Source organism: Lutjanus erythropterus, chromosome 24 (genome assembly GCF_056507025.1).
Source record: "Lutjanus erythropterus isolate fLutEry1 chromosome 24, fLutEry1.hap2, whole genome shotgun sequence".
In the NCBI taxonomy this organism is placed as follows: Eukaryota; Metazoa; Chordata; class Actinopteri; order Lutjaniformes; family Lutjanidae; genus Lutjanus; species Lutjanus erythropterus.
The window spans coordinates 4,453,348-4,476,332 of record NC_139340.1 but is presented as its reverse complement, the minus strand read 5'-3'; the positions used below and the strand labels follow the sequence as shown (position 1 = coordinate 4,476,332).

Sequence of the window (22,985 nt, the reverse complement as noted above, 5' to 3'; positions counted from 1 at the left end):
CTCAGACGCAGCCGAGCTTCACTGTCTCTAAATATAAATAGATTGAATATTGTGCAGATAGAAAAAGCTATGTGCCATCATATTTAATGAACAAGCTGTCATCGTACTAATGGATGCAGTTTAGACAGAAAAATCTACAGTGACATCTGTGGATTTGTCTCAAGGAGATTACTTTTTTCATGACTTAAAGACTTCTTAGCTTGTTTACCTCAAGTGTACTCGTCCTTGTTTTTCTTTGTATTTATCTTCTTTTTTTTATATTTCAACTTTGACATCACATTAATTACTTTAGTTTCTAGTTAATCTAGTAGTAACAGAGATGTAGTGTGCATGGTTTGGGATTGTGTTGATGTTAATATGTTGATTGTTGTTTTATTAAAATTGTTTAATTTCATCATATCATCAGCGCCTTCAGGAAGTTGCACTGATCGAAACAGTTAACAAAAATTCAACCAATCTCTCTGAATTCTTCACAACCTTCCAATTTTGTCCAATCACTGCAGCCTCTCCACAGTTTGAACCAATCATCATAGCTTCCTGCAGTTTCCACCAATCATACTAAACATCATACATGTACGTCTCAAGGAACCAAGGCAGTGTGTTATTATATATTTTTTTACCTTTATTTATTTTTACTTACTTTATTTTACTTATTAATGCTTTGTACACTACCTCATTTACAAGTAAAGCATATTTTGTCAGAATATCTGTAATCCAGAGCCTTTTTGTTAGAGTGAGGTACGAAAACCATCATTTAATTGTGATATTTTATACATGATTGACTTTATTATTTAGTCCCATTTATCGATGGATGAGTCAGCTGTAATTGATGCTGAGAAACTCAGACAGTCAGACTATAAACAGCTACAGGAGGAGGATTAACACAGAACTGATGTTAATGCTGCTGTTTGTGTGTGTGTGTGTGTGTGTGTGTGTGTGTATGTGTGTGTGTGTGTGTGTGTTGCAGCTCACCGCGCTCATCTGCGGCTTCATTATCAAACTGAGGAACTGTCTCCGTGACAACGGATTCCTCCGACAGCTCTACACCATCGGCCTGCTGGCTCAGTTTGAGTCCCTGCTCAGTACCTATGGTACACACACACACACACACACACACACACACTCATAGACAGGTTTCTTTCCCTGTAATAGCCCTCACAGGTACAGATTGTCACTGTTAACCGTGTGTGTGTTCCCAGGAGAGGAGTTGGCCATGCTGGAGGACATGAGCGTTGGCATCATGGATCTTCGCAATGTCACCTTCAAGGTAGGAACATTTAAAGGGATGATTTGAATTATTCATACAGATAAGGACGAATTCAGTGTCCATACACAAGCTGAAAACAGCTATCCCGTATCAAATCAATCATTATCAGCATTTTCTCCTCTTTACCTTGCCATCAGGCAAATATAACTCTAATATAAGCCAAACATCACTCTCTCCAAACCAACCAAACTCCATAGGCAAAATCATCATTTTACCTCACAGAACACAGGAGGTTGCTAGTCTTCTGCTGCCTTGATCTGTTAGTTTGTTTGTGTTATTGTGTGACTTTGGTGAATCCAAACTGGTTTTTAAAACACTGAAGTCACACAGTAACACAAACAAACAAACAGTTGGAGGCAGCAGTAGACCAGCAACTCCTGTTGTCTTTGAGGTAAAATTACTGATTTGTCAATGGAGTTTGGTTGATTTGGAGAGATTGATGTTTGGCTTATATAACAACAGTTTCCCCAAATAATTACAGTCTTTTTATTAGAGCTGCAAAGATTAATCAGTTAGAAAGTTAGTTTACAAGTTTATTAGTTTACAACTATTCTTCAACTGTTTGAAACTAAATATCTTTGAGTCTTGTACTGGTAGTTAAGTAAAACAAGCACTTCAGATTTATCTTTTTCCCCACAATTTCTAACCAATAATCAACAGATTTATTTAATATGTATTTAAGAAGCTTTCTCTCCATCTTTTCAGCCTTAGATTAGTGTTTATTGTCTGTCAAACACTTGCTCAGGAATCATTAAAAATTAAAAGATTAAACTAAAAAAAAGATCTAAATTTCTGCATGTTCATACACTTTCCGTCTCTTTAAGGTGACCCAGGCCACCGGCAGTTCCGCCCCCGACATGCTGCCGATCATCACAGGGAACCGAGACGGCTTCAACGTCCGCATCCCGCTGCCGGGAACCATGTTCGACGCGTTGCCGCGGGAGATCCAGAGCGGCATGCTGCTGAGGGTCCAGCCGGTGCACTTCAACGTCGGCATCAACGAGCAGCAGACGCTGGCTGAGAAGTGAGTGAGTAGGAGGAGAGAAGAAGATGTCTGAGATACAATTACACAGAAGGTTTCATGTCTGACAGATGAATTAAATGAAGAAAAACGTGTTTGTGTGCGTTGTTCAGGTTTGGAGACACGTCCCTGCAGGAGATCATTAACTTGGAGAGTCTCTCCAGATTAAATTCATACTACGAGCAGTTCAAAGAAGTCCTGCCTGAAGACTGTAAGTACTCAAGTTTTCCAGAAGGAACTATCGTCTTCTTACAGACTTTAGCTTTTAGAATAAGTCATTCCCAAAGACTGGGTCGCCCCTTACCTCACATTTCTCTTTCCTTCAATCTTCCTTCAGATGCACACGTTAAACGTGAGACTCCTACAGTGAAATAAATGCTGTTCTTTTTTCCTAATTAATGTAATTCTGCTTCTTTTTATAAATTTCACTTTCAGAAATGTAAATTTACAAACCAGACTTCAATTCTTTGTTTTAATGAAGGGAATGAAACACAATTAACTATTAATGTTTGCAAAAGCTTTGATGTCTTTAAGTGAACTTTCTATCACATTTTTTAAAATTATTTATTTAATTTATTTATGTATTTTTAATTTCATCTTTCTTTTATTTACTTTTTTAGATTTTTATTGTCTTTTCATTGTTCACTGCAATGCTGATCTTTTTTGACATGATTTGTTTTAACATTTTACAATAAAGAGAAAAAATGAGACTCTTTCTCCATGTTTCTCTGCAGAGTGTGTGCATTAAAAAATGCAAAAATATACTTGCGTAGCCACCCAAATAAAGTTAAGGTGCGGGAAACGCTGTGGTGTGAAACATCATGCTGTTCACTGATAGGAGAGAGCAGCCAGTTTAGATATTATGCAAAAAAATACACCTGCATTAGTACTTTTGATAATACTGTCAAGCTGTTTTAATTTCTGTTCTCCTTTTTGTTTCCTCTGTTGTCTGTTTCCCCCTCAGGCCTTCCGAGGTCTCGCTCTCAGACGTGTCTCCCTGAGCTGCTGAGGTTTCTGGGGCAGAACGTCCACGCCAGGAAAAACAAGAACGTGGACATCCTCTGGCAGGCGGCCGAGGTGGATTTCTGCTTTGTTATTGATAGAACTTAATATTATTGTTCTTAAAATAACTAAAAGACGGCAGCAAAAACACCTGTAGGGGAAATGTGATGAAATTTGTTGCGCTGTATGAGGAAAAACTTACATTAACAGGCTGATAAGTTTGAGAATCACCAGTGACTCAGACTTACCATAGAGTTGAAGTTGCGGAAAAGTTGGATATTGAGTAGATGAGTTGCAAAAATACCCAGAATACTCTATATTATTTTAATATAATTCTGACTTAAACGTTCACTCCCTCTCTGTCTCAGATCTGTCGCCGGCTGAACGGAGTTCGTTTCACCAGCTGCAAAAGCGCCAAAGACCGCACGGCCATGTCGGTGACCCTGGAGCAGTGCCTGATCCTGCAGCACGAGCACGGCATGGCGCCGCAGGTTTTCACGCAGGCCCTCGACTGTATGCGCAGGTAGGACACCCTCACAGTGCCTGAATAAAAAAAAACACAACTGCAAATCATACCTGGGCAAAAAAACAAAATGAATGTCTTTGTTTTACAAGATTAGATACTTCTTGTCTCTTACAACCCACTGATTCTTTACTCTAAAGATTATAGTTTTCTTTGTTTCTTTATTATCTGCATATCAGCTGAACACTACAGAGAGAAAAGTGAGAAAAAAAATCTGTGGTTTATTTTCTAAATCTAAACAGTGTTTCTGACTTTTAAAGAGGTGAATGAACAAACTTTTGCCAGGATGATTTTTCTAAAGGGATGTAATGATACCACAAACTAATAATATTGATAATAACAATAATAAGGATAATGATGATTAATAATAAATGTCATTCAATTATTAAATAGTAAATCTGATGTGTACAATCAAGATATTTACATGGTGCATGCAGAGATTAAAACTCACCTGGAGGAAAACACGAATGCTTATAGTCCTGTTTAGATCATGAGGTGGTGATGCACTTCAGCCTCTTGTGGCTGGAATGGGTATTACAACAACAAACAGGAAGATTATCCTGGCAAAACAATTTAGGACAGAAGGACTTTGTCTCGTTTGCCTCTCAGAGAGCACAGATATAGATCTGTAAAAGCAGAAGAGGTCAGAGGGAAATTCATGGCAAATTTACTTCAGGTGTGTAGTATGTTTTGCCCATGTGAGATTTGAAATGTCACATCACTGCCTGCTTCCTTTGAGAAAAAAACTGATGTTGCTGGTTCATCTTAAAGGGGATAATACTTCAGTTGGTTACCTTCTTCACCAGACTTTTGTCAAAAAAGGTTCAAATTTTGTTGATAAGGGTTTACAAGGGTCTGGAGAAGAGAGGTACCTCACTGATGAAATATGTGATTGTGTGCTTGTTGGTTTGTCTGTGCGTCTTCTGTGAGTCTGTACATCCGTCCACCCAACACTGTCTTGTCTCATCCTTCCTTTCTGTTAAAGCTGTTTCAGAGTCTGAGTTGCTTATTTGTATTATCGTCATTGTCACCTTTTCTTTTCCTTCACACCTCCTTCGTTTTTCCTGTCTGACCCCGTCTGTGAAGACGGTCTAAAGAAAGATTTACTGCAGTCCAGTTTTAGTGAAATGTCGCCCTTTTACTTTAAAAGGTCAGTGCACCCAAATAACAAAACATATCCTCTCACTTTCTCACTTCTTTTGGTATCTCGCCAGTTCACTTCAGTCTTTACTGTTTCTCCACATGGGGCATTTTGATTGCAGCCTGGCAAAAACATGTATACAAAGGCAGACACATACATCAGTAGAACATTTAAAGAAAACTCGTGGAGTGCTTAGTCCTTATATATATTTACATGCAGCTACGGAGGGACTTGTTGTGGATATTGATTGGTGTTCAAAGTAGCTAATGGTGCTGAATGTGTGGGATGTAGTCGTCTTATGAGCTGATTCTGCTTTGACTGAGAGCTCCCAGTGAACACAACAAGACCAGGACAAAAAACAGCCTTTGAGACCAACAACAGGGAATACAGTAGTCTACCGGGTGCGGCTCCTGGCACCCTGGGGCTGAGTCAGCTAGTTGTACAGCTAACCAAGCTAACAGCACTTAGAGGTCAGCTACTGTGGTAACAAGTTTGCACAACTATTGGAGCACAGATTAAAAATGGGCGGGGCATAGGTAGGGTCAGGCCATATCTGAGCGCAGGATGAGTCATCAGCTTTTTAAAAACTGTTTTCCAGGAAATGACAAATTCTAAAATAGCATTGAGAATACATTCAAATGACTTTTTGTCACTGCTGGGCCAGATAGTGTTATATAAGTGAAGTATAGCACAATACATATCGATAAAAACACTTAAACATCAAGTTTGACTTTATGGGAGCTTTAGAAAGAGCAGCCCTCACAAAACCAAGAACAAAAAGACAGAAAGGAAAGTTAGTAAAATCAATTGAGGAAGAATTTAAGCAGGTAAAATGAGCAAATAAACTACATTGAGTGCAAATAGTTATGCCTTTATTTGTCCAAGTGTTAAAAAATACAAAAGTTTTAAATAAATTTCTTTTATGTTGCATCGAAGGAAAGAAAACAAGCACATCATGGTCTGAAAAAAGACGTCTCTGAACAGAAATAAGATAACCGATATCATAAAAGACAGGAGGCAGATGATTTAAGGTGTCTATTCCCAATAGAGCTTTATTGATATTGATCCGCAGTGTTAGAGTGCAAATGTGATTTTGAAAGAAAGTCCTTTGCAGCTTTAAGCAAAAAACTTGGAAGAATATGTTTATACTCGACTGTTTGTATCTTTTTGTGTCAAAAAAGTTGTGTGGAGTTTTTATGTGACTTTATGTTGTAAATATTTTGTTGTAAAAAGCTGTAATCACACCTGTCTCGTTGTACTTGTGCTAAATAAAGTTGCACTCCCGCACAGATACTCGCATGATACGACATCTCTTCATCTTTTCCTCCCCCTCTTTTTTCCTTCTCTCACATCTCTCTCCTTTTTCCTCCCCTTTGCCTCATCAGCCGACGAGCATGAGAACAGATTTTGGGTCATTTTGATGGAGTTTGATTTAGTTTGGAATGGTTTCGCATTATGATGCATGACAGAAAAAGTTTGGACATATTTTACCTTTTCCCTCCAAATTTCTCCATCATTATCCTTTTTTCCTCTTATCCATACATTAGTTAAAAATATCATAAAGTAAATAGACAAAACACCCTTAAAAATTTAACATTTTGAAGTTAAATCTCTAACTCTTCTGCACCAGGTACTTACTGCATGTTAGCTTTTGTTAGCATTTCTCAATAAAAGCAGATAGTACTTGTATATAGCATCCTAGCTTTCTTGTTAGCCTGCAGGTAAATGTAAATGTTTTGGACGAAAATACAAGTTCCTGTTTAAGAGTACCAATAACTTCAAAGTTATCCTTAAATTTAAAGGGTGTTTTTTCAGTGCGCACTCATTTTGGTTTGCAGTTTTTCCCGACATTTTCTTCCCGTCATTTCCACCTTCTTCACCCCCATGTCTCAGAATATATAAACATGGAGAACCATTGCTGTATTTTCTTATCTTCTTTCCTTTCCTGAAAGACGTCTCTCTTAATTTTCTCTTTTTTCTCTTTCTCTTTTTCCTCTTCCTCTGTTTCCCGCGTGTTTGACTTGTTTTTGTACAATTGGCCAATTGTTTTTGAGTTTTTTTGTTTCTTTTTCCGGGATTATGTTATTGTGGTTGTTTCGTGATTCATTCCATTTGTTGTGACCACCGTATGATTTTTATTACTTTACAAATTATTTTATGTCACACCATGGGAACTGTGGTGGTTGTGGCTTCTTTGTCATTGTGGTTTTTCCCCGGTGTCACCTGTTAATTTGCCATTTCACCTCTGTGCATGCGTCTGTACACACCATCTGTTTATTTTGGCTTCCTTTACAACACACGCTGGCCGCCTCCTTCCTCTCCTTCCCTTCTTCCTTCTTGCAATCTTTTCTTTCTTATTTCCTCCTCCACTTTCTCCTCCTTGCCCTCATACTTTTTTCTTCATCTGTTTCTCCTCTTCTCTCCTTTTTATTTCCTCCCTTTTTCTTCACCACCTTTCCCTTCCTCCTGCTGCTCCACACCTCCTCCTCTTTCTCCTCCTCTTCCTCCCACCTCCCGTGACTCGGCAGCATTGGGACGAGGGAGGGGGTGATCCAGAAGAACCTGAGCGGCTTGCTGCCGGTGCGTGATTTCCGGCTGGACCCCAGCCTCCTGTACTCGCTGCCCCTGCTGGCCCTCAGCCCGAACCTCCTGGTGGTGTGGATCTTCCTCAGCGTGGCTTATTTCCTGGCCAAACTCCGCTGCAGCTGAACGTCTGCAAGAGCAAGCGGAGATGGACTGAAAACGCGTCATAACGTTCACGAGGAGGCGTGGGAAACCTCCACATGGACTCCCGAGGGTGTTTCTGCAACTGTGCCACTGTCCTGTGAGTGTGTATGAGATTCATGCACACTGATGCTGTACAGCATGTACACACTGTCCCACCCTGACGAAGGGCTTTAACACAACTGATGCCCCGTTTATCAAGGGCCAAGCCCCGCCCTCTTTTTCTTTTTTCTGTTTTGTTTTTTTGTTTATGGACAATTTTTCTTTCCAGCTTTGAAAAACTCCACACGTTTGGACCAGAAAAAGTATCATAAACATTGTTTATTTGTCTCAATATGGATCTAATGATTAGAGCCCGACTAATACTGGATTTTTGGAGTTGATGAAACAGTAAACTGGTATTTTTTACTTCCTATAGACAAATAAAACACATATCACCCATTCTTGAGAATTGGGACAAATCATATCCTACCAAAATAAACTTTAAAAACTATAAATACCAACACTCTAATTCCATTTTTTAGTGAAAATTTATTCTTTAAGGATTTATATATATATATTAAATATATGCAATTTATGAAATACTTAAGTTTGCTTCAGTGTTTGTCATTTCTAAACTTGCTCTGTGCCAGAAAACAGCCTTGTCCCAGACAAGAATTCACAACTTCAAACTATTTAAAAATGTGTTAAAAGTATTTAAAATCTAAAATTAACAATACCTACTGATAAGATAATTATAAAACTATTGCTATACTATTACTATAACTATTACTATGTACTATTATAGTTATCTTTGTTTTAAAATCACTTTTTTAATGAAAATGTTGGCTTTTTAAAGTTGCTAAAGAGCCCTGTCTCACTCCCTGGTTTAAAAAAGGCAGGGAAAGTGCTCAAGTACTGTTCAACTTTCTGTATATTTTTTTTTAATTCATTTAATAATATTGCTTTCAGATGTGCCTCAACCATAACATGTCACTCTTTAGCCCTTCTGAATCAAAGCTAAATAAGAATTATGGTTTAAAAAAATTTAAAATAGCATTATGATAACTCTGAACAACTTAAAAAAAAATTACATTTTGTCAGTTTACTATCCAAGAGTTTGATCTTTTAAAATATATTTTACAGCATAATTGAAGAGTAAAAATCAAAACCCTCTCAAAATATGGTTTTGTCCCAACTCACAAGAATGAGTGATAAACATGAAATGCTGCTTATTATTTAAAAAATATTTCTATTGTCGACCAAGTGTATCTGTCTGGCTCTAATGATGATTTACTTTATGAGACTACAGACTCTTCATAGAATTAATAATGAGACTGCATCCACACTAAGCTGGCTCAATCTAAAAACACAGTTCATGTGTTTTTAAGGTTTTCATAAAGATCTTCATCCACAAAGAAATGTCACAATTGAAGTAGTGTTGTATGAGCCACTTACCAATAGTCAGTGTATCACTTGTTGCCTAATATCAGTTTAAGTGACCAACCAACCAAACTCCATTGGCAAAATCACTCATTTTACCTCACAGAACACAGAAATTGGTGGTCTACTGCTGCCTCTGTCTTTTACTTTAGTTTGTGTTATTGTGTGACTTCACTAAATGTGAACTAACCTTTTAAATCACTGAAGTCACACCGTATCACAAACAAACTAACAGATTGCTGCACCAGTAGACCAGCAACTCCTGTGTCCTGCCAGGTAAAATCACTGATTTCACCAATGGAGTTTGGTTGGTTTGGACAGGGTGAAATTTGACGTATATAACAATGGTTTCCTAAAACATAATTATGTCTGAGAAAGTAAAGCAGTGAAAATATTCTAAATATAGTGTGCACTTAAATTGATACTGATTATTTAAGTGGACCTTTTTTGAAGTGACTAAAATGAATTTTGCTGCTGACCCTGTACACTGCTCTACATTGCTTATCTTTTGTGCTGGTGCCCCTCTCTGCTTCTTCAACCAGCATGAATTGAACACTCACTGTCGATAAGTAGGCGACCTCATACAAACCCACTTCAAAAAATCCAAACTATCCCTTTAACAACTTGATTATTCTCCAAAAATTCCCATTTGAAACAAGACCAAAGTGGGGGAGAAAGAAAAAAAGTGCTTTTAAATTAAGCTGGCTGAGTGCGAGCATTTCATGTCAATAATCTTCAGATATGAAACTTTTGATGCCCAACTCACATCCAGTATCAACACACATCTTTAAACCCAATCAAGTCACTGAAAAGCGTCTGGACGAGTGTAACAGACAGTTTACAGGATCCCTCTCTGCACATGTGCTTTGTGATGATATCAGACCTTAAAGGAATATTCACATTTTTAGTGGATAGCGCCCTCTAAAGACAGATTATGTTCCACTCGATGATCCGTGTGAGAATACAAAGTGACAGTTTGTATATTTGTGAAAAACAGATCAGAAATCACACTTGAGTTGTGAATATGTATAAAAAAAAATTAGCAGATTATATATATATATAAAAAAATATATCAAAACCTTGCTTTCAGGAAAGAGCTATAGTTGATAGTAGCCATTATAAAGAAAAGTGAGTTATAATTTAAGCTTTGCACACACGGCCAGCTTGTTTCAGTTATCATTGTCTTCCATGTGCTTTTGCACCTTTACAAGCTTCAGTGGAGGAAAGCTTTTATTTTGGTGCCAAAATGAAGTAAGCTAACTTTGGCTCATATATCTATATTTTCAGGCAGTATTTGCTCGTTTTATTTGTTTATATGTCTTCCTGCTTTTCTAGACCGTAGAAGGAGGTTTTTTTTTGCTTCTACTTCAGCCTGTGCACTTTCCAGCAGATCTGGGTCAGTCACTTTATCACTGTCTCTGTTTACAATGGTAGTAGTTCTGACTAAAATCATCCAAACTTGAGCCTTTATTTTGGACATTTTAAGAAGGACAGAATAATTTAGAAATACATCAGTGTATTCAATTAACTGTCTGTTTAGTCATATCTCTGAATACCGGATAAAGTGTCTGAAAACTGTATTTATAAAGGTGTTTTCTCAGAGGTAAATGAACTGAACTCATGTTAACATGTCAGCCAGAGTAAGATGATCATACCAGGTTCAATTCAATCAAAATGTTGGTGCACACACAGCATTTCCTTGCCTGTTACAGACAAGACGCCTCTGCTCCCCCCCTTCCTTTGGCTGTGTTTTAAATACCTTGCATACCTTTGTTTGAACAAACGAACATGGATCAGACCCCGTGACAACATGCATGACCTGTTTCATAAAGAGAAGGAACATTTTTCTGTGTAGCAGGAACAAGCAGCTGAAAACAATCCTGTACAGGCAGCAAATTTATGAATCTAACCATAGCAAAGGCTTGACCTGCCCTACTACAGCTAGCAATCCATGGCAGTGTAACACAGAAGCATCACCCTGTTGGGATTTATTTTGCAATAATAACCTGCTCACTGTACATTATCCCATTTACCCATCCCATCTTATTGCTCCTCCAGAGTCTATGATTGGGACTGCATCCATGGCAACGGTCTGTTCTTCATAGCAACGATCTGTTCTTCATAACGGTCTGTTATACATTTTGGTCTGCTATAAAGAAATAACAGACCTTACAATGCTGTAATTGACATAGTCATTTATTGTCATAGTTTGAACAGTAGGAAAATGAAAACAGACGCCCCGGAGCCGTTCCATCCTGTCCGAGGTGCTCTTCATGGGTTCAGTTCATTTGTAAAAGCAGTGGCACGCCTAATTTTAGTCAGTGCTTTTATACTTTTGACTCCCTGAGACTGAGCTTCTGCTTTCACCTGCCTTGAGAACTGTCGCAGCCAGCAATGGTACTTTCCAGACACTTAAATTGGTCCCGGTGTGACGCGTCAGATACATTAAGTCGGTGACTCAACCCACATCTGCTCCTCAGCTTTTCATGCCGATGCAGTGAAGATTAGCTCTGTGTTGCCAGATGACAAAGTTGAATTTTTGTGTTTTAAGGATGCAGTATAATGCTGGAATGCATGATTGTAGGATATTCAGGGGAAATGTGTTTGTATATGCAGTGTAGTACTGTTGGTCCTACACCCTTTAGAGCATTTATGTGTACCAGTTTACATTTATCCAGATGTGAACTTAGCCGTTGTTACAAACTAGTACGGATTGCAGCTAAAATATTAGCTTTATAGAGTTGAGTTGTGTTGAGTAAAAAGGCATCGATTTTGTTAAAACTTTGTTTGTAGTTCAGATGAATGAGTAAGGGATGTATCCATGCTTGTGCCAAATGCTTTAGTTCGCTTTATATCAGGTGAATTCAGGTTTGAAGAATCTGTGTTTTGCAAGACATTGAGCCAGAAAAATATGTGGTATCTTTCTCTGAATCAAGTTCACCTCCATTTGGTTAACGTGTCCTAAAAATGAGAGAAAAACTGACTAGAAAGTTTGTTAAGTTTGTCTTGTTTAGAGAAGTCACGTTACTCACAAACTTTTTAAAATATAATTAATCTTCCAACTTTTTCCAGTTAAATGTTCAACTAGGTTCCAAAAAAGATGGGAACAGTCAGTTGTTTCAGCTCTAATCCCACCCCAACTCCAAATTGCTTCTCTTGTTTGAAGAAAAAAAAAAAAAACAATACTATTGCTTATAAATCATGCACTTTTCAGAGTTTTCCAGCAAGCATGTGTTATCTGCTTGCTTGTGTTGCTATGTACCCCACAGTTATTTCTTTATATGGTTGTATTTTTGTGGGAAAACGATAACTTTGACATAGTTAGCGATACAGTAAAGCTCTCAGTATTATGTCCCAGCTGCTAACAGTACTATTACTTGTTAACCCTCACCAGTATTTTCTGCCCAAGCACAAAAATTGTTGGGGAAAAACCTACTTAAAATATAAAACAGTGTTCAAAAACAGCTGGAACATTTGACCGCCTCAGAAGATAGCCTTAAATATCATTCCATTTGAGAGAGAATGGACGCTGGACTTTTCCTTTATAGTTTGAAAAATAGAAAAATGTGTTTAAATCTGGTAAGCACTCCCAAACATACCATAAGATAAGCGACCAAGAGTTTTCAGGTTGCTTTTATTGGAAATCTGCATTGCAAAAATCAATATGTTAGCCTGTAAAGCTAAATGAAAGCATCAGTCACGTCCCCTGAGTTTTCATGGCTCCGTCTCATTAAGATCGACCCAGTAAGGAAATGGATCAGACCAAAATAGCCTCCTTTGGGAGTTTATCACGCTCTCATGACCCCTAAACACTCAAACACACATATGACAGTATAATGATCCCAAACACAGTAATGTTTCCCTTTTCTCTCTGTGCCACTGAGAAGTGAGGAAAGTATTGGAGATTCTGAATATCTTTGCAGGCCTTATTTTTGTATTTATCAGTCAGTAAAAACCATTGAAAATATATTATCTATAGTAATTTCATTAGATATTGCTTTAAATAGCAATATCTTATTTCATTAGATATTGCAATTTAAAGGAATAGTTTGACTTTTGGGGGATTATTCACTTTTTTGCCAATAATTCAATCAAAAATCAATACCACTCTCAGTCTGTAAGAGAAACATGTAGCTGGAGCCAGCCGGTTAGCTTAGCCAAGAAATAGTCTGGTACAAAACCAAAACCTGAAAACTGGCAAGTTTTTGTTTTAACGTTTTAGTTTTTGTCCAGGTTAAACAAATAAGCTGTAATGTGTTAATTTGTTGTACATTAGATGTGCTGTTAGGTAGATTTTATTATGTTTGGAAAGAGAAAAGTTAAGCTAACAAGTTAATCAAATTTTAGCGAGAAGTAACTTTATATGTTTACATAAATCTTGCAACAGGGAACAACTAGTTTGACTTTTTCCAACGCTAATAAAATCCACCTACGAACACTTCTAAAGCTTACTAAATCACCTTAACCTGAACAAAAACTGAAATGTAGTTCAATTTGTGGTTTTATAAGCTTAACATTAGCTTAACATTAGTTAACTTGCTAACATACAACCATGAGAGTGGTACCCATCTTATTTATAATTCAGAACAAAACCAAAAACTTAAAAATAGCAAATTGTTGTTTTTACACTTTACATCCCTGTTTTCAGTCTCAAGTTAAGCTAACAAGTTAATCAGATGCTAGCTAGCTTTAGCTTCATATGTTTCCGTAAACCTTGAAAAAGCACCTCTAAAGTTTGCTAATTAACAGTTTAATCTAAACAAAAACAAAATGTACAAGATAATTTGAGGTTTTTCAAGCCAACGTTATCTTAGTTAGTTAACCAGCTAACACATAGACATAAGATTATTGTGAGTCCTCTCCTGTAACTCACAGCAAAAGAGTGAATAAGAAAATGTTCCAAAATGTTAAACTACTCCTTTTAAGTTCTTATTCACTACTTATGTTATTCTACTGTTTCTTTTAAGAATCTCGTGTATCTTGTCATCTGTTGACACTCCAGTTTAGAACTACCTCTGTGAGACAAACCTTATATGTTCAACTTATAATTTTATTTAAAAGAAGTAAAAATTAATATATAAATACATAAATACTAATATTTAAATATATAATCACATAATCATTGAGCAGCAGGGAGGTGAGGGAATTTATGTAAAATTATTTTAAAATATATGAAAATTAGTTTGAAAATAAAAGTTTTTTCATTTCTGACTAACTTACCATTAATTCCCCAAACTCAACGTCTAATTACAATAAAGTGCTTCCTGAAAGGGTAAATTAAAAATCATTATCGGTTATCAAAAAACATCTCAGTTTTGCCTTTTGTTTTCTTTTCTGTTTGTTTATTTTTAGAATCCAGATGTATTAGAGAATATATTTGTATTGCTGTACATAAATTGTATTTAAATGCTTGTATTGCCTAAATACTAACGTTTGCTATATATTGTCTTAAGTATTCCAAAGCAGATTATATATATATATATATACAGATATATATATATAAAAATAATCTATACAATGTAATAATAATGCTTGTGCCATAACTGTCATGCTGTCGTCACTTTATATCACAGTCTGATCCCGTTGTAATATGCAGAATTCTATGTTTTTGTTTATTGAATTGTTTTTCACACTGAACTGTTGACATAATAATTTGCAGGTATGTTAAAACCTCCTGTTAACAATATAAATTATATTATGTGAGCAGGTTATCTGTAGATGGTCTTGTTTAACATGTCAAGTGAGAATAATTGTTACAGAGATCATATTTACAAGCTGCAAAGTGAAATTATGATAGAAGAAAGTTGTTGCAATAATAGTTGTGACATGATAGTGAGTTCCAGAGAGAAGTTTCTCTTTATTTATGACCAACCCAATGGACTTTTAGGGCCAATATTGAGTTTTTTTATTTAAATATGTATCATTTTAGATTTTTTTTGGTCTATCAATGTTGATTTGTGCAGAAAGTGCTTAGAAAAAGTTGTTTGTGAACATATTCACAGGTTATTTTAATTCCAGGTAAGCAAACAACAGAAAACCAGATGTCGAACTGTCTCTATTCTGTGTTTCTTTTCCTCAGCAGCAGTTAAATGTCCAAAGCTTGAGCCTTACTGCGTCCCATATTGTCCTAAATGTACCACAAACCCAAGAAAACCTCCAGTCAGTGTGTCCCTGAACGCCACACTCCTGCTGTAATAAACGTTTTCTGCCTCCACCTGCAGAATATAAACAGACTCTGGTGACATTTTTTGGTCTTTAAGGGTTTTGTTTGTCCTCTTTGCATCTCAGAAAACTCTTTTTCCTTTAGTTACTCGAACTGTGCTTTTCCCTCGGCTTTTCTTCCATGTCCGTCGATGTGTGTGTGAATGGTGTTGCATGTTTTCTTATGTTGTGTTCCTCATTCAGTTTGAATCAGTTTAAATGAGTGTTTACTGACCTCTACTGGCTACCATTAGGAATTGCAGCATCAGACTCAGTAGCACTCATTCAGTCTGATGGTCATTTTTAAATTACTAAACTGGGATTTGTGCATTTTATTTGACTTTGACATTTGACTTTATGCATTAAGTAAAGGGACAGTTCACTCCAAAATTCAAAATACATATTTTTCCTCTTACCTATAGTGCCATTTATCCTTCTAGATTGTTTTGGAGTGAGTTGCAGAATTTTTGACGATACCAGCCATAGAGATGTTTGACTTTGACTCAGCTGGTGGTGGTTAAAGCAACAGAAAGACACATTTGAAAAAGTCAGCAGCAGTGTCTTTTAACAAGTATTATCATGTGCATTACAAGCACAGAATATAACAGACAGATGGTGGGAAAAATGCTCAGGGCAAACATTTCACTGAGGAACTATAGATAAAAATATTGTACACAAAACCAGTTCCATACAAGGTGGAACATTGTGTAAAACCTGAATAAAAAGACTGTAATGATCTTCAAAAACTTTTTGACCCCCCTTGTTTCTGATCCCATGTTAATTTAAGTTTTACACAACATCCCAACTTTGTGGGGGTTGTATGGATAAATATCAAAACAGGTAAGAGGAAAATCTTTTGTTGATTGTCAATCACCAGCAAAGAATCATTTTATGTTAAGGGACAAAAGAAACAATCATTCACAACCGACCAAACATCATTTTTATTTCTTTGCTCTCATTCTGTCTGTGAATACCCCTGACCCCTCCCACCCCGTTCTGTCTCCCCAGCGAGGGCTGCAGACGAGAAAACACTGTGAAGAACGTCGGATGCCGAAAGTACGCGTTCAACTCGCTGCAGCTCAAGGCCTTCCCCAAACACTACCGACCGCCTGACGGCACTTTCGGGAAGGTGGAAACCTGATTGGACCACGGGGAGCTCTGCGTCCGCAAAGTTATTAATGGACAGTTTGACTACTGTGTTTTACGACGGCCGAGATCAGACTGTACAATCAAGATACTGTTTAGTTTGACCACCATGACCTGGTTACTGCGTCAGAGGTTTTAGATTAGATTTATTTGGAAGTAAACAGTTGCACCTTCATGAAGGAACTCAAATCCTAACTGTTTACAGGTCCTATATTAGTTGCTTAAACCATGTTATGCATATCACACTTAATAAAAGAGTGTTTCCCTGGTAGCAGGGGTTTTTATTTTTTAGTATGAAGATGTTCACAAACAGCACTGCCTCACTCCTGATCAGGCACTGATATAATCAATATTAACCACACAAACATTTATATTTATGTTCTACATTGGCAATCAAGAGATAAATAATTATCCATTGTCAGCCCACAGTGTTTGGACAAATTAGTTTTTTCAGGCGTTAGATATTTCAGCCATGATATTTATTTTCTGGCAGGAAACCTCCCTGCATGAAAAGGATGTTTTGTATAATTCCACGTTTTTATTATTGGCAAAAAATCTCATGAAAAGACTGAAAGCAGTGTGTGCTGAGTAATTTCCTACAACAGCAGGGCATTGTAGTTTTAAGTAAATGTTTCTTAAGTCATTAAAACTACATATTTGAATTGACTTACATATAAATAAAATGGGCCAAGCAGATAAATGTATCCATTGTCAACCCACAAATTTGGTTTTTAGGATGTTTTCTGCAGTTTATGATAAATATTTTTAGCATTTTCATGAGATTTGTTGCCAATAATCAAAATGTAGAATTTCATGCAGGGAGTCCACCCCCTCCAAAATAAACAACATGGCCAACATGGTGTGTAGGGACTATTTTCAGCAGCGGATTAATCCAAATTCTGTTACCCAGTTCATCAGTGAGGCTCACTGATGTGCATTTAACAGACACTCTCTAAACACTTTTCTCAACATAAATTTGCTAAAACTGGGTAGAAACAGTTTGTTGTATAAAAGAAAACCTGCACTGGAGAATGAGGGACGCACACCTCCTCACTTCACATTTTATTTTTATGCAATTTGTTTTCACTGCTCATGATTAAGACCACTCTGCATTTCACCGTGTCCATTTTTATTTTTGAGGAATCAACAAATTGTACACAAGATCTAACAAAGAACTTTTAGGGCATAATTCAGATCTGAAGCAGCTAAACCAAACTTATAAATAGAATTTTCTACTAACACTGTGGACATTTCCCTCACTGAGGACAAAGGGGAACACTTGTGTGAATTTTAATACTTATTTGTAGTGTTTTTTTCCTCACGCTCCCGTGTACAAAACTGCCACATGTATCTGCAGTGACCTCTCTGTACCACACAGGGGAGTCACTGCTCCTCCTGAATCCACTGCTGACTGTAGGTTGAACCACAGTGCTGCAGATGACTTGGACAAACAGTTATTGCTGTATTTACATGTTTGATTTAGCATCAGAGAAGTACTTTTTGTTTTGTCTACATGCGCTGCAGTATATTTGGCATTTTATTTGAGATTACAATTCTGTCAATCTGAGGACATCTGTGAAGGTTTGAATGTTGCTGTGTATCATAACTTGTTAATATACAAAGCTGAAATAAAAATTAAAACGTCTTTCTGTTTCTTTTGAAAGAGTGAACGGGTAAAACTACAGTCTATTCAGTCCCATGATTTGTGTTACTGCTGTTTTCCCATTTCACGTCAGTTGAGCTCAGTGACTTCATCAGAAAAAAGATATTTAATTTATGATTACATTAAACAGAGCAAAGTAGTAAAGGCTCAGATTTAAGAAGCTGAACCTGGTAGAAAATTATTTGTATTTCTTTTTTGACACTTTGATTATCAAAAACCGTTGGTTCAACTGTTTTTAGCACTAAAAATCATGTATTTAATTCAAGATTTAATATAAAAATACAGAAAGAAAGAACACCATATTTCTCTGTCTTTGTTTACATGATGAAGATGAGCTCCTCGGTCACCACCTTCATCCCACTGAGTTTGCAGGTCTGATGACAACAGCTGGAAGTCATTAACACGTGATCAAGGTACACAGCATGTCCAAAAGTATGTGGACACACAAGTTTTTAACCAGGCCAGTCAATTTTGTTGTGCAGGACATATTAAAGAGAAAGGAGTCAAACAAAAGTCAGTGTATGCTGTGGTATTAAGATTCCCTGCAACTGGAACAAAGAGACCTAAACAAAACTTTGAAAAGGGCCAAAACTGCACACAAATATGTGGACACTTGTCCACTCCTGTCTGCATATTTGTGTGTCCCTTTGGCTGCAGGGTTAACATGCATACAACAAAACAGCTTCAAGAAAATGAGAGGACTCTGAGATCTTTTAGCTTCGATTTCAAGGTGTTTATTTAAATCCTGCAGAGCAACAAGGTATGCTTCGACACACTTTTACCCGTTTCTGATATTTTTATGTTCCACATTCAGGAAGGTTTTGAAAATGTTGTCAAGGGAACAGACAGAGAATTTTGAATGTGGAGCCGTTTCCACAAAGCCTCCTCGCAAAAACTGCTAGGGAGGAAAATCTAAGATTCTTATAAATGATGATGGTTTCTGAGAATTTCCCCTTCAAGTTTGTGGTTGATCTCATCAGAGCTGTGCTCACATAATACTAATAATAATAATAAGAACAATCTTTATTTAAATATCACAATGTGACGAGTCATGTAATGTCACAAAGTGTTTTCCAAATGAAAATAAAACCAGACAAGGCTGATAAATCTAAACCAAATGCAATAATGCTTTAATGCCAGACATGAAATTTATCAGAACATTAAAGGGATAATTCACCCAAAAATGAATGTAACAAGACTAAAAAAAAAAACAACAAAAAAGACATAACTAGACAAAAAGGACAAGACAAAAAACAACATGTAGACATAACAGGACAAAGATGTAATAAAATGAAAATGGGAAAAAGATGTAACAAATAAAAAGAAGTAACAAGATGAAGAAGAAGTAAAAAGACCAAAAAAACGTGACAGGATGAAAATCTGCATAAAACACATCACAATACAAAAGACGTAACAAGACTAAAGACAACGTCAAAAGATGATAAATACGTCTTGTTACATGTCTTTTGTCTTATGTTTTTTTATGCTGTTTTGTGTCTTGTTACGTCCTTTTTCTTGTTACATCTTTTTTGCCTTTTCCACTGTTTTTCATCTAGTGATGTTATTTTAAATCTTCTTACGTCATTTTTGGAACAACCAGTCACATTGATTAAAAGCATGTGTCATACCTAGTAACAGGTCAAACACACCTCCTCGCTCAGATAAAAGTTTGTCTCTTCTTTGCTCAGAGTTGCTCTGAGAGTTTTCCAAAATCACTCCTCAGTCAGGACTCCTTACTAGAATTTCTTTTAGGCTAAATTAAACGCTCTCGCCAGAATTAAGAGATTAGAATTATGGGATGAAAGTTATAATTATGTGCATCAAATTCAGAATGAGTGTATATTTCCAGAAAACAGTAAAGTTATAAGCTGGAACATGAACTGTCCAGTCTTTGTATTGTATTTAACTGAAAAGGGGTCAAAAAATTTTGTGAATCATTCTTGGGAAGGCCACGTAAGACACGAGACAAACAGACCTTCATATGATCATGTGAAGTTTTATCCCTGATAATTGATTACAGTTTTCAGGATAAAAGTCCTAATTTTCAAAAAGAGAAATGCTCAACTTTCCTGGAAGAAACAGCACATTTGACGTTATGCTCACACAGCGGAGGTGTTTTTCTGAGTCACATGAAACCAAATTGTCACCCGGACACAAAGAGCCCTCTCAATGAACTGTTGCTGTGTTGTGAACAAGCATATATTGTGCAGCAGGCAGCACTAGAGAAATCACAGAGGTCCACAAACGCCTCATCAGCATGAACACGATTGTCTTCATCGGCCAAATCATCGGCCTCCTCTCCATCGCGGCCTTGCTGCTCTTCATTTTCGCCAAGCTGGTCGCCAGCCACCGCAGTGGCCATGTGCAGGACGGTTATGGCTACGGCGTGCTGATAACGGGCTGCGACAGCGGCTTCGGGCACCAGCTGGCTCGATGCTTGGACCACAAGGGGTTTGTGGTCTTTGCTGGGTGTTTGTCTCCACAAGGAGCCGGAGCCCAGAGCCTGGCCCGACAGAGCTCCAGTAATCTGAAAATCCTCAAGCTGGACGTCACCAGCGACGAGGAGGTGCTGCAGGCGAAGAAGATGGTTCAGGAGAACCTGCCAGAGAAAGGTGAGAGATTAGCACACTGTAAAAAATGACCCAGTTTCTCCTGTAATCAGCTTTAATATGTATGGAAGCTCAATTTTGCCAAAAAAAGAAGAGAGAAACAAAAATAGACAAAATCAAGTTGCTTCTGAATTAATGGTTAAAAAAAACAAAAAGATTGACTTGTTATTATTTCATATTGACTGTGAAAGTCCAAATGTAGTGTTTGTATATTACATTTTTTTAAAAGTTGAGAAAATTCATAATTTCAAAGAAACTTCTTCAGTATTTTTAGAGTTTTGAATCAAACTCAAAACTTGATAAACTAAAAAACAATGTTTTGTTGAGATGATTTACTTTTCTTATTGGTAAAACTTGAATCTCTAGATTTTATAAACATTTGAATTTTAGAAATTGTTGACTAAACTCATTAATGACAAAGTGAATAATGGTGGGAAAAAATGTATACTGTCACTTTGTCAGGTCTGTGGGCGGTTGTGAACAACGCTGGAATCTCAGACTGGGCCGAGATCGAGTGGAGCACGATTGAAGATTTTCAAAACATGGTGGACATCAACCTGTTTGGCTCCATCAGGACCTCCATCGCGTTTCTACCTTTGGTCCGAGCCACCGAAGGTACATTTCACTGGAACCTCTCGTTCTTATTGTCGAGATGTTAAAGGGATAGTTCAGGTTTGGATGGGGGTGAACATTTCTGTTTTATGTTGGCTGATTGCCGCAGGTCGGATGGTTTTTATGTCCAGCATCTTCTCCTTCTTCAACTGCCTGAACATGGGAGCTTACAGTGTGTCAAAGAGAGGACTGGAGGCGTTCGCAGACTGCCTGAGGGTTGAAATGGCCAGTTTCGGTGTGAAGGTACGGTAATGCTGCAAAAACCAAACACCAGTCCTCTAACACTCTGGTGCATGAAGGGTCTCATTGTGAGACGTCTGTAATAAGAAGCAAAGCAAAACAAATTCAAAATTTCTGGGCTTATTTTCCGTTGATGACATTTATTTTGAATGTCACACTTTGCAATAACAAACAGTGTGAGTTTAAGTCATTTTTCTGGAAGAACAGATGACTGTCAAGGCTCCAGGTTAAAGGCATGACTGTTAAAGCAAATGACCGAAATAATCCTTTTTAGTTTTAGCTAATTTTATCTGCAACACTTTTTTTATTTCCACTTTTAGGTCAGCATCATCCAGCCGGGTAACTTCGGCCAAGCCACCAACATCCTGAAGATGAAGACAGGGTTTGATATTTGGGAGAAATTAGACGACGATCGAAAGCAGAGGTTCAACCGTCAGTACATCGAGCTGGCTAACGAGTACTTCACGTCAACGTGCAGGATGGGGTTCAAGGACCCCAGCCTGGTCATCAACGCCATGCAGCACGCAGTCATGTCGCCTCAGCCTAAATACAGATACCTGCTGGCGTCGATGACGGACAGGTTCTTCTTCCAGCTGTTCCCTTTTCTCCCCACGTTCCTCACTGACGCTGTGTTTTCTCTCAGCTCCATGTACGCCAAAAGAGAAGAAATGCTTTACGTTAAATAGGAAACTGCACGACATTGTTCATTTTTAGCTTTTTCTTTTATAATTCCTTTTATAAAACGCTTTTAAACTGAAGAATATATGATTTCAACAATAATGGTGTCTTTAATATTGTAGTTTAAAGTAGCATTATGTATCTGTTGTACCTTATTGACAGCTCATTGTGATCATAAGTCATTTTCTTTAGTAATGATAACAAGTGCATGTGTATATTTACAACAGTGGTGTGTAAGTGACCTTTGCTGTCTTGCGTCAGGGGCGTCCTGTCATGTCCCGCCCCTTGTGTCAGCAGCAAGTTCATTTGCTATCTTGCATACGAGGCAAAAATGGCACTTGCGCCGGTGTAAGATCGCAAATCCACCTGCACCACAGGTTTGTGCCGGGTGTAAGATAGACCCCATAATGTTGCTTTAATGAATCTTGTTCACACTGTTTCTGTTAAAATTAGTTAAAATTAGTTAGTTAAAAAAAAGTTTTATTATCATAAATCATTTTTTGTGTCATGTTGCATGTACTTATTTTAGTAGCATAATTATTATTATTGTTGCACTTATACTCAATGAGTTGCCAATGTCTTTTTTTTTTTCCCCTCAAAAAAATGAGTGAAATGGTGACATAACAAAACACTCTCCTTTTTGCTTGAAAAACCTTTGTTTAGGACTTTATTTTCTTTGAAAACTGACTACTTCCAAGAGACGACCACCAGCCAGTCACTTGCATAAGAACAGGAC

General features: G+C 37.3%; 2 protein-coding genes across 3 annotated transcripts in view; both read left to right on the top strand.

Moving 5' to 3' along the window:
- Positions 1–17,139, top strand: part of LOC146304536 (inositol polyphosphate-4-phosphatase type I A-like) — a 34,781-nt gene extending 17,642 nt beyond the window's left edge. Inside the window, exons 18-24 of one of the 2 annotated variants that reach the window (XM_084713293.1) lie at positions 968–1,091; positions 1,200–1,267; positions 2,092–2,291; positions 2,402–2,499; positions 3,253–3,365; positions 3,659–3,813; positions 16,310–17,139. In XM_084713293.1, the coding sequence (XP_084569419.1) occupies positions 968–1,091; positions 1,200–1,267; positions 2,092–2,291; positions 2,402–2,499; positions 3,253–3,365; positions 3,659–3,813; positions 16,310–16,442 (891 nt within the window). In that variant the 3' untranslated portion in view covers positions 16,443–17,139. Of the gene's footprint in view, positions 1–967; positions 1,092–1,199; positions 1,268–2,091; positions 2,292–2,401; positions 2,500–3,252; positions 3,366–3,658; positions 3,814–7,482; positions 8,148–16,309 lie in introns of those variants that run through there. The other variant, XM_084713292.1, reaches the window with a different exon arrangement.
- A 3,002-nt stretch (positions 17,140–20,141) lies between these two features.
- On the top strand, positions 20,142–22,289 carry LOC146304535 (retinol dehydrogenase 7). The gene is made up of 4 exons (XM_084713291.1): positions 20,142–20,722; positions 21,182–21,334; positions 21,441–21,574; positions 21,892–22,289. The coding sequence occupies exons 1-4, from the start codon at positions 20,368–20,370 to the stop codon at positions 22,255–22,257; spliced, it is 1,008 nt and encodes a 335-aa protein (XP_084569417.1). The 5' UTR covers positions 20,142–20,367; the 3' UTR covers positions 22,258–22,289.
- Positions 22,290–22,985: the final 696 nt, after the last annotated feature.

Excerpts from the sequence above, each read along its gene's own strand:
- LOC146304535 (XM_084713291.1), top strand. The coding sequence starts at position 20,368 with ATGAACACGATTGTCTTCATCGGCCAAATCATCGGCCTCCTCTCCATC. Across the intron at positions 20,723-21,181 it reads GGAGAACCTGCCAGAGAAAG|GTCTGTGGGCGGTTGTGAAC; the intron begins GTGAGAGATTAG and ends TCACTTTGTCAG. Across the intron at positions 21,575-21,891 it reads TGGCCAGTTTCGGTGTGAAG|GTCAGCATCATCCAGCCGGG; the intron begins GTACGGTAATGC and ends TTCCACTTTTAG.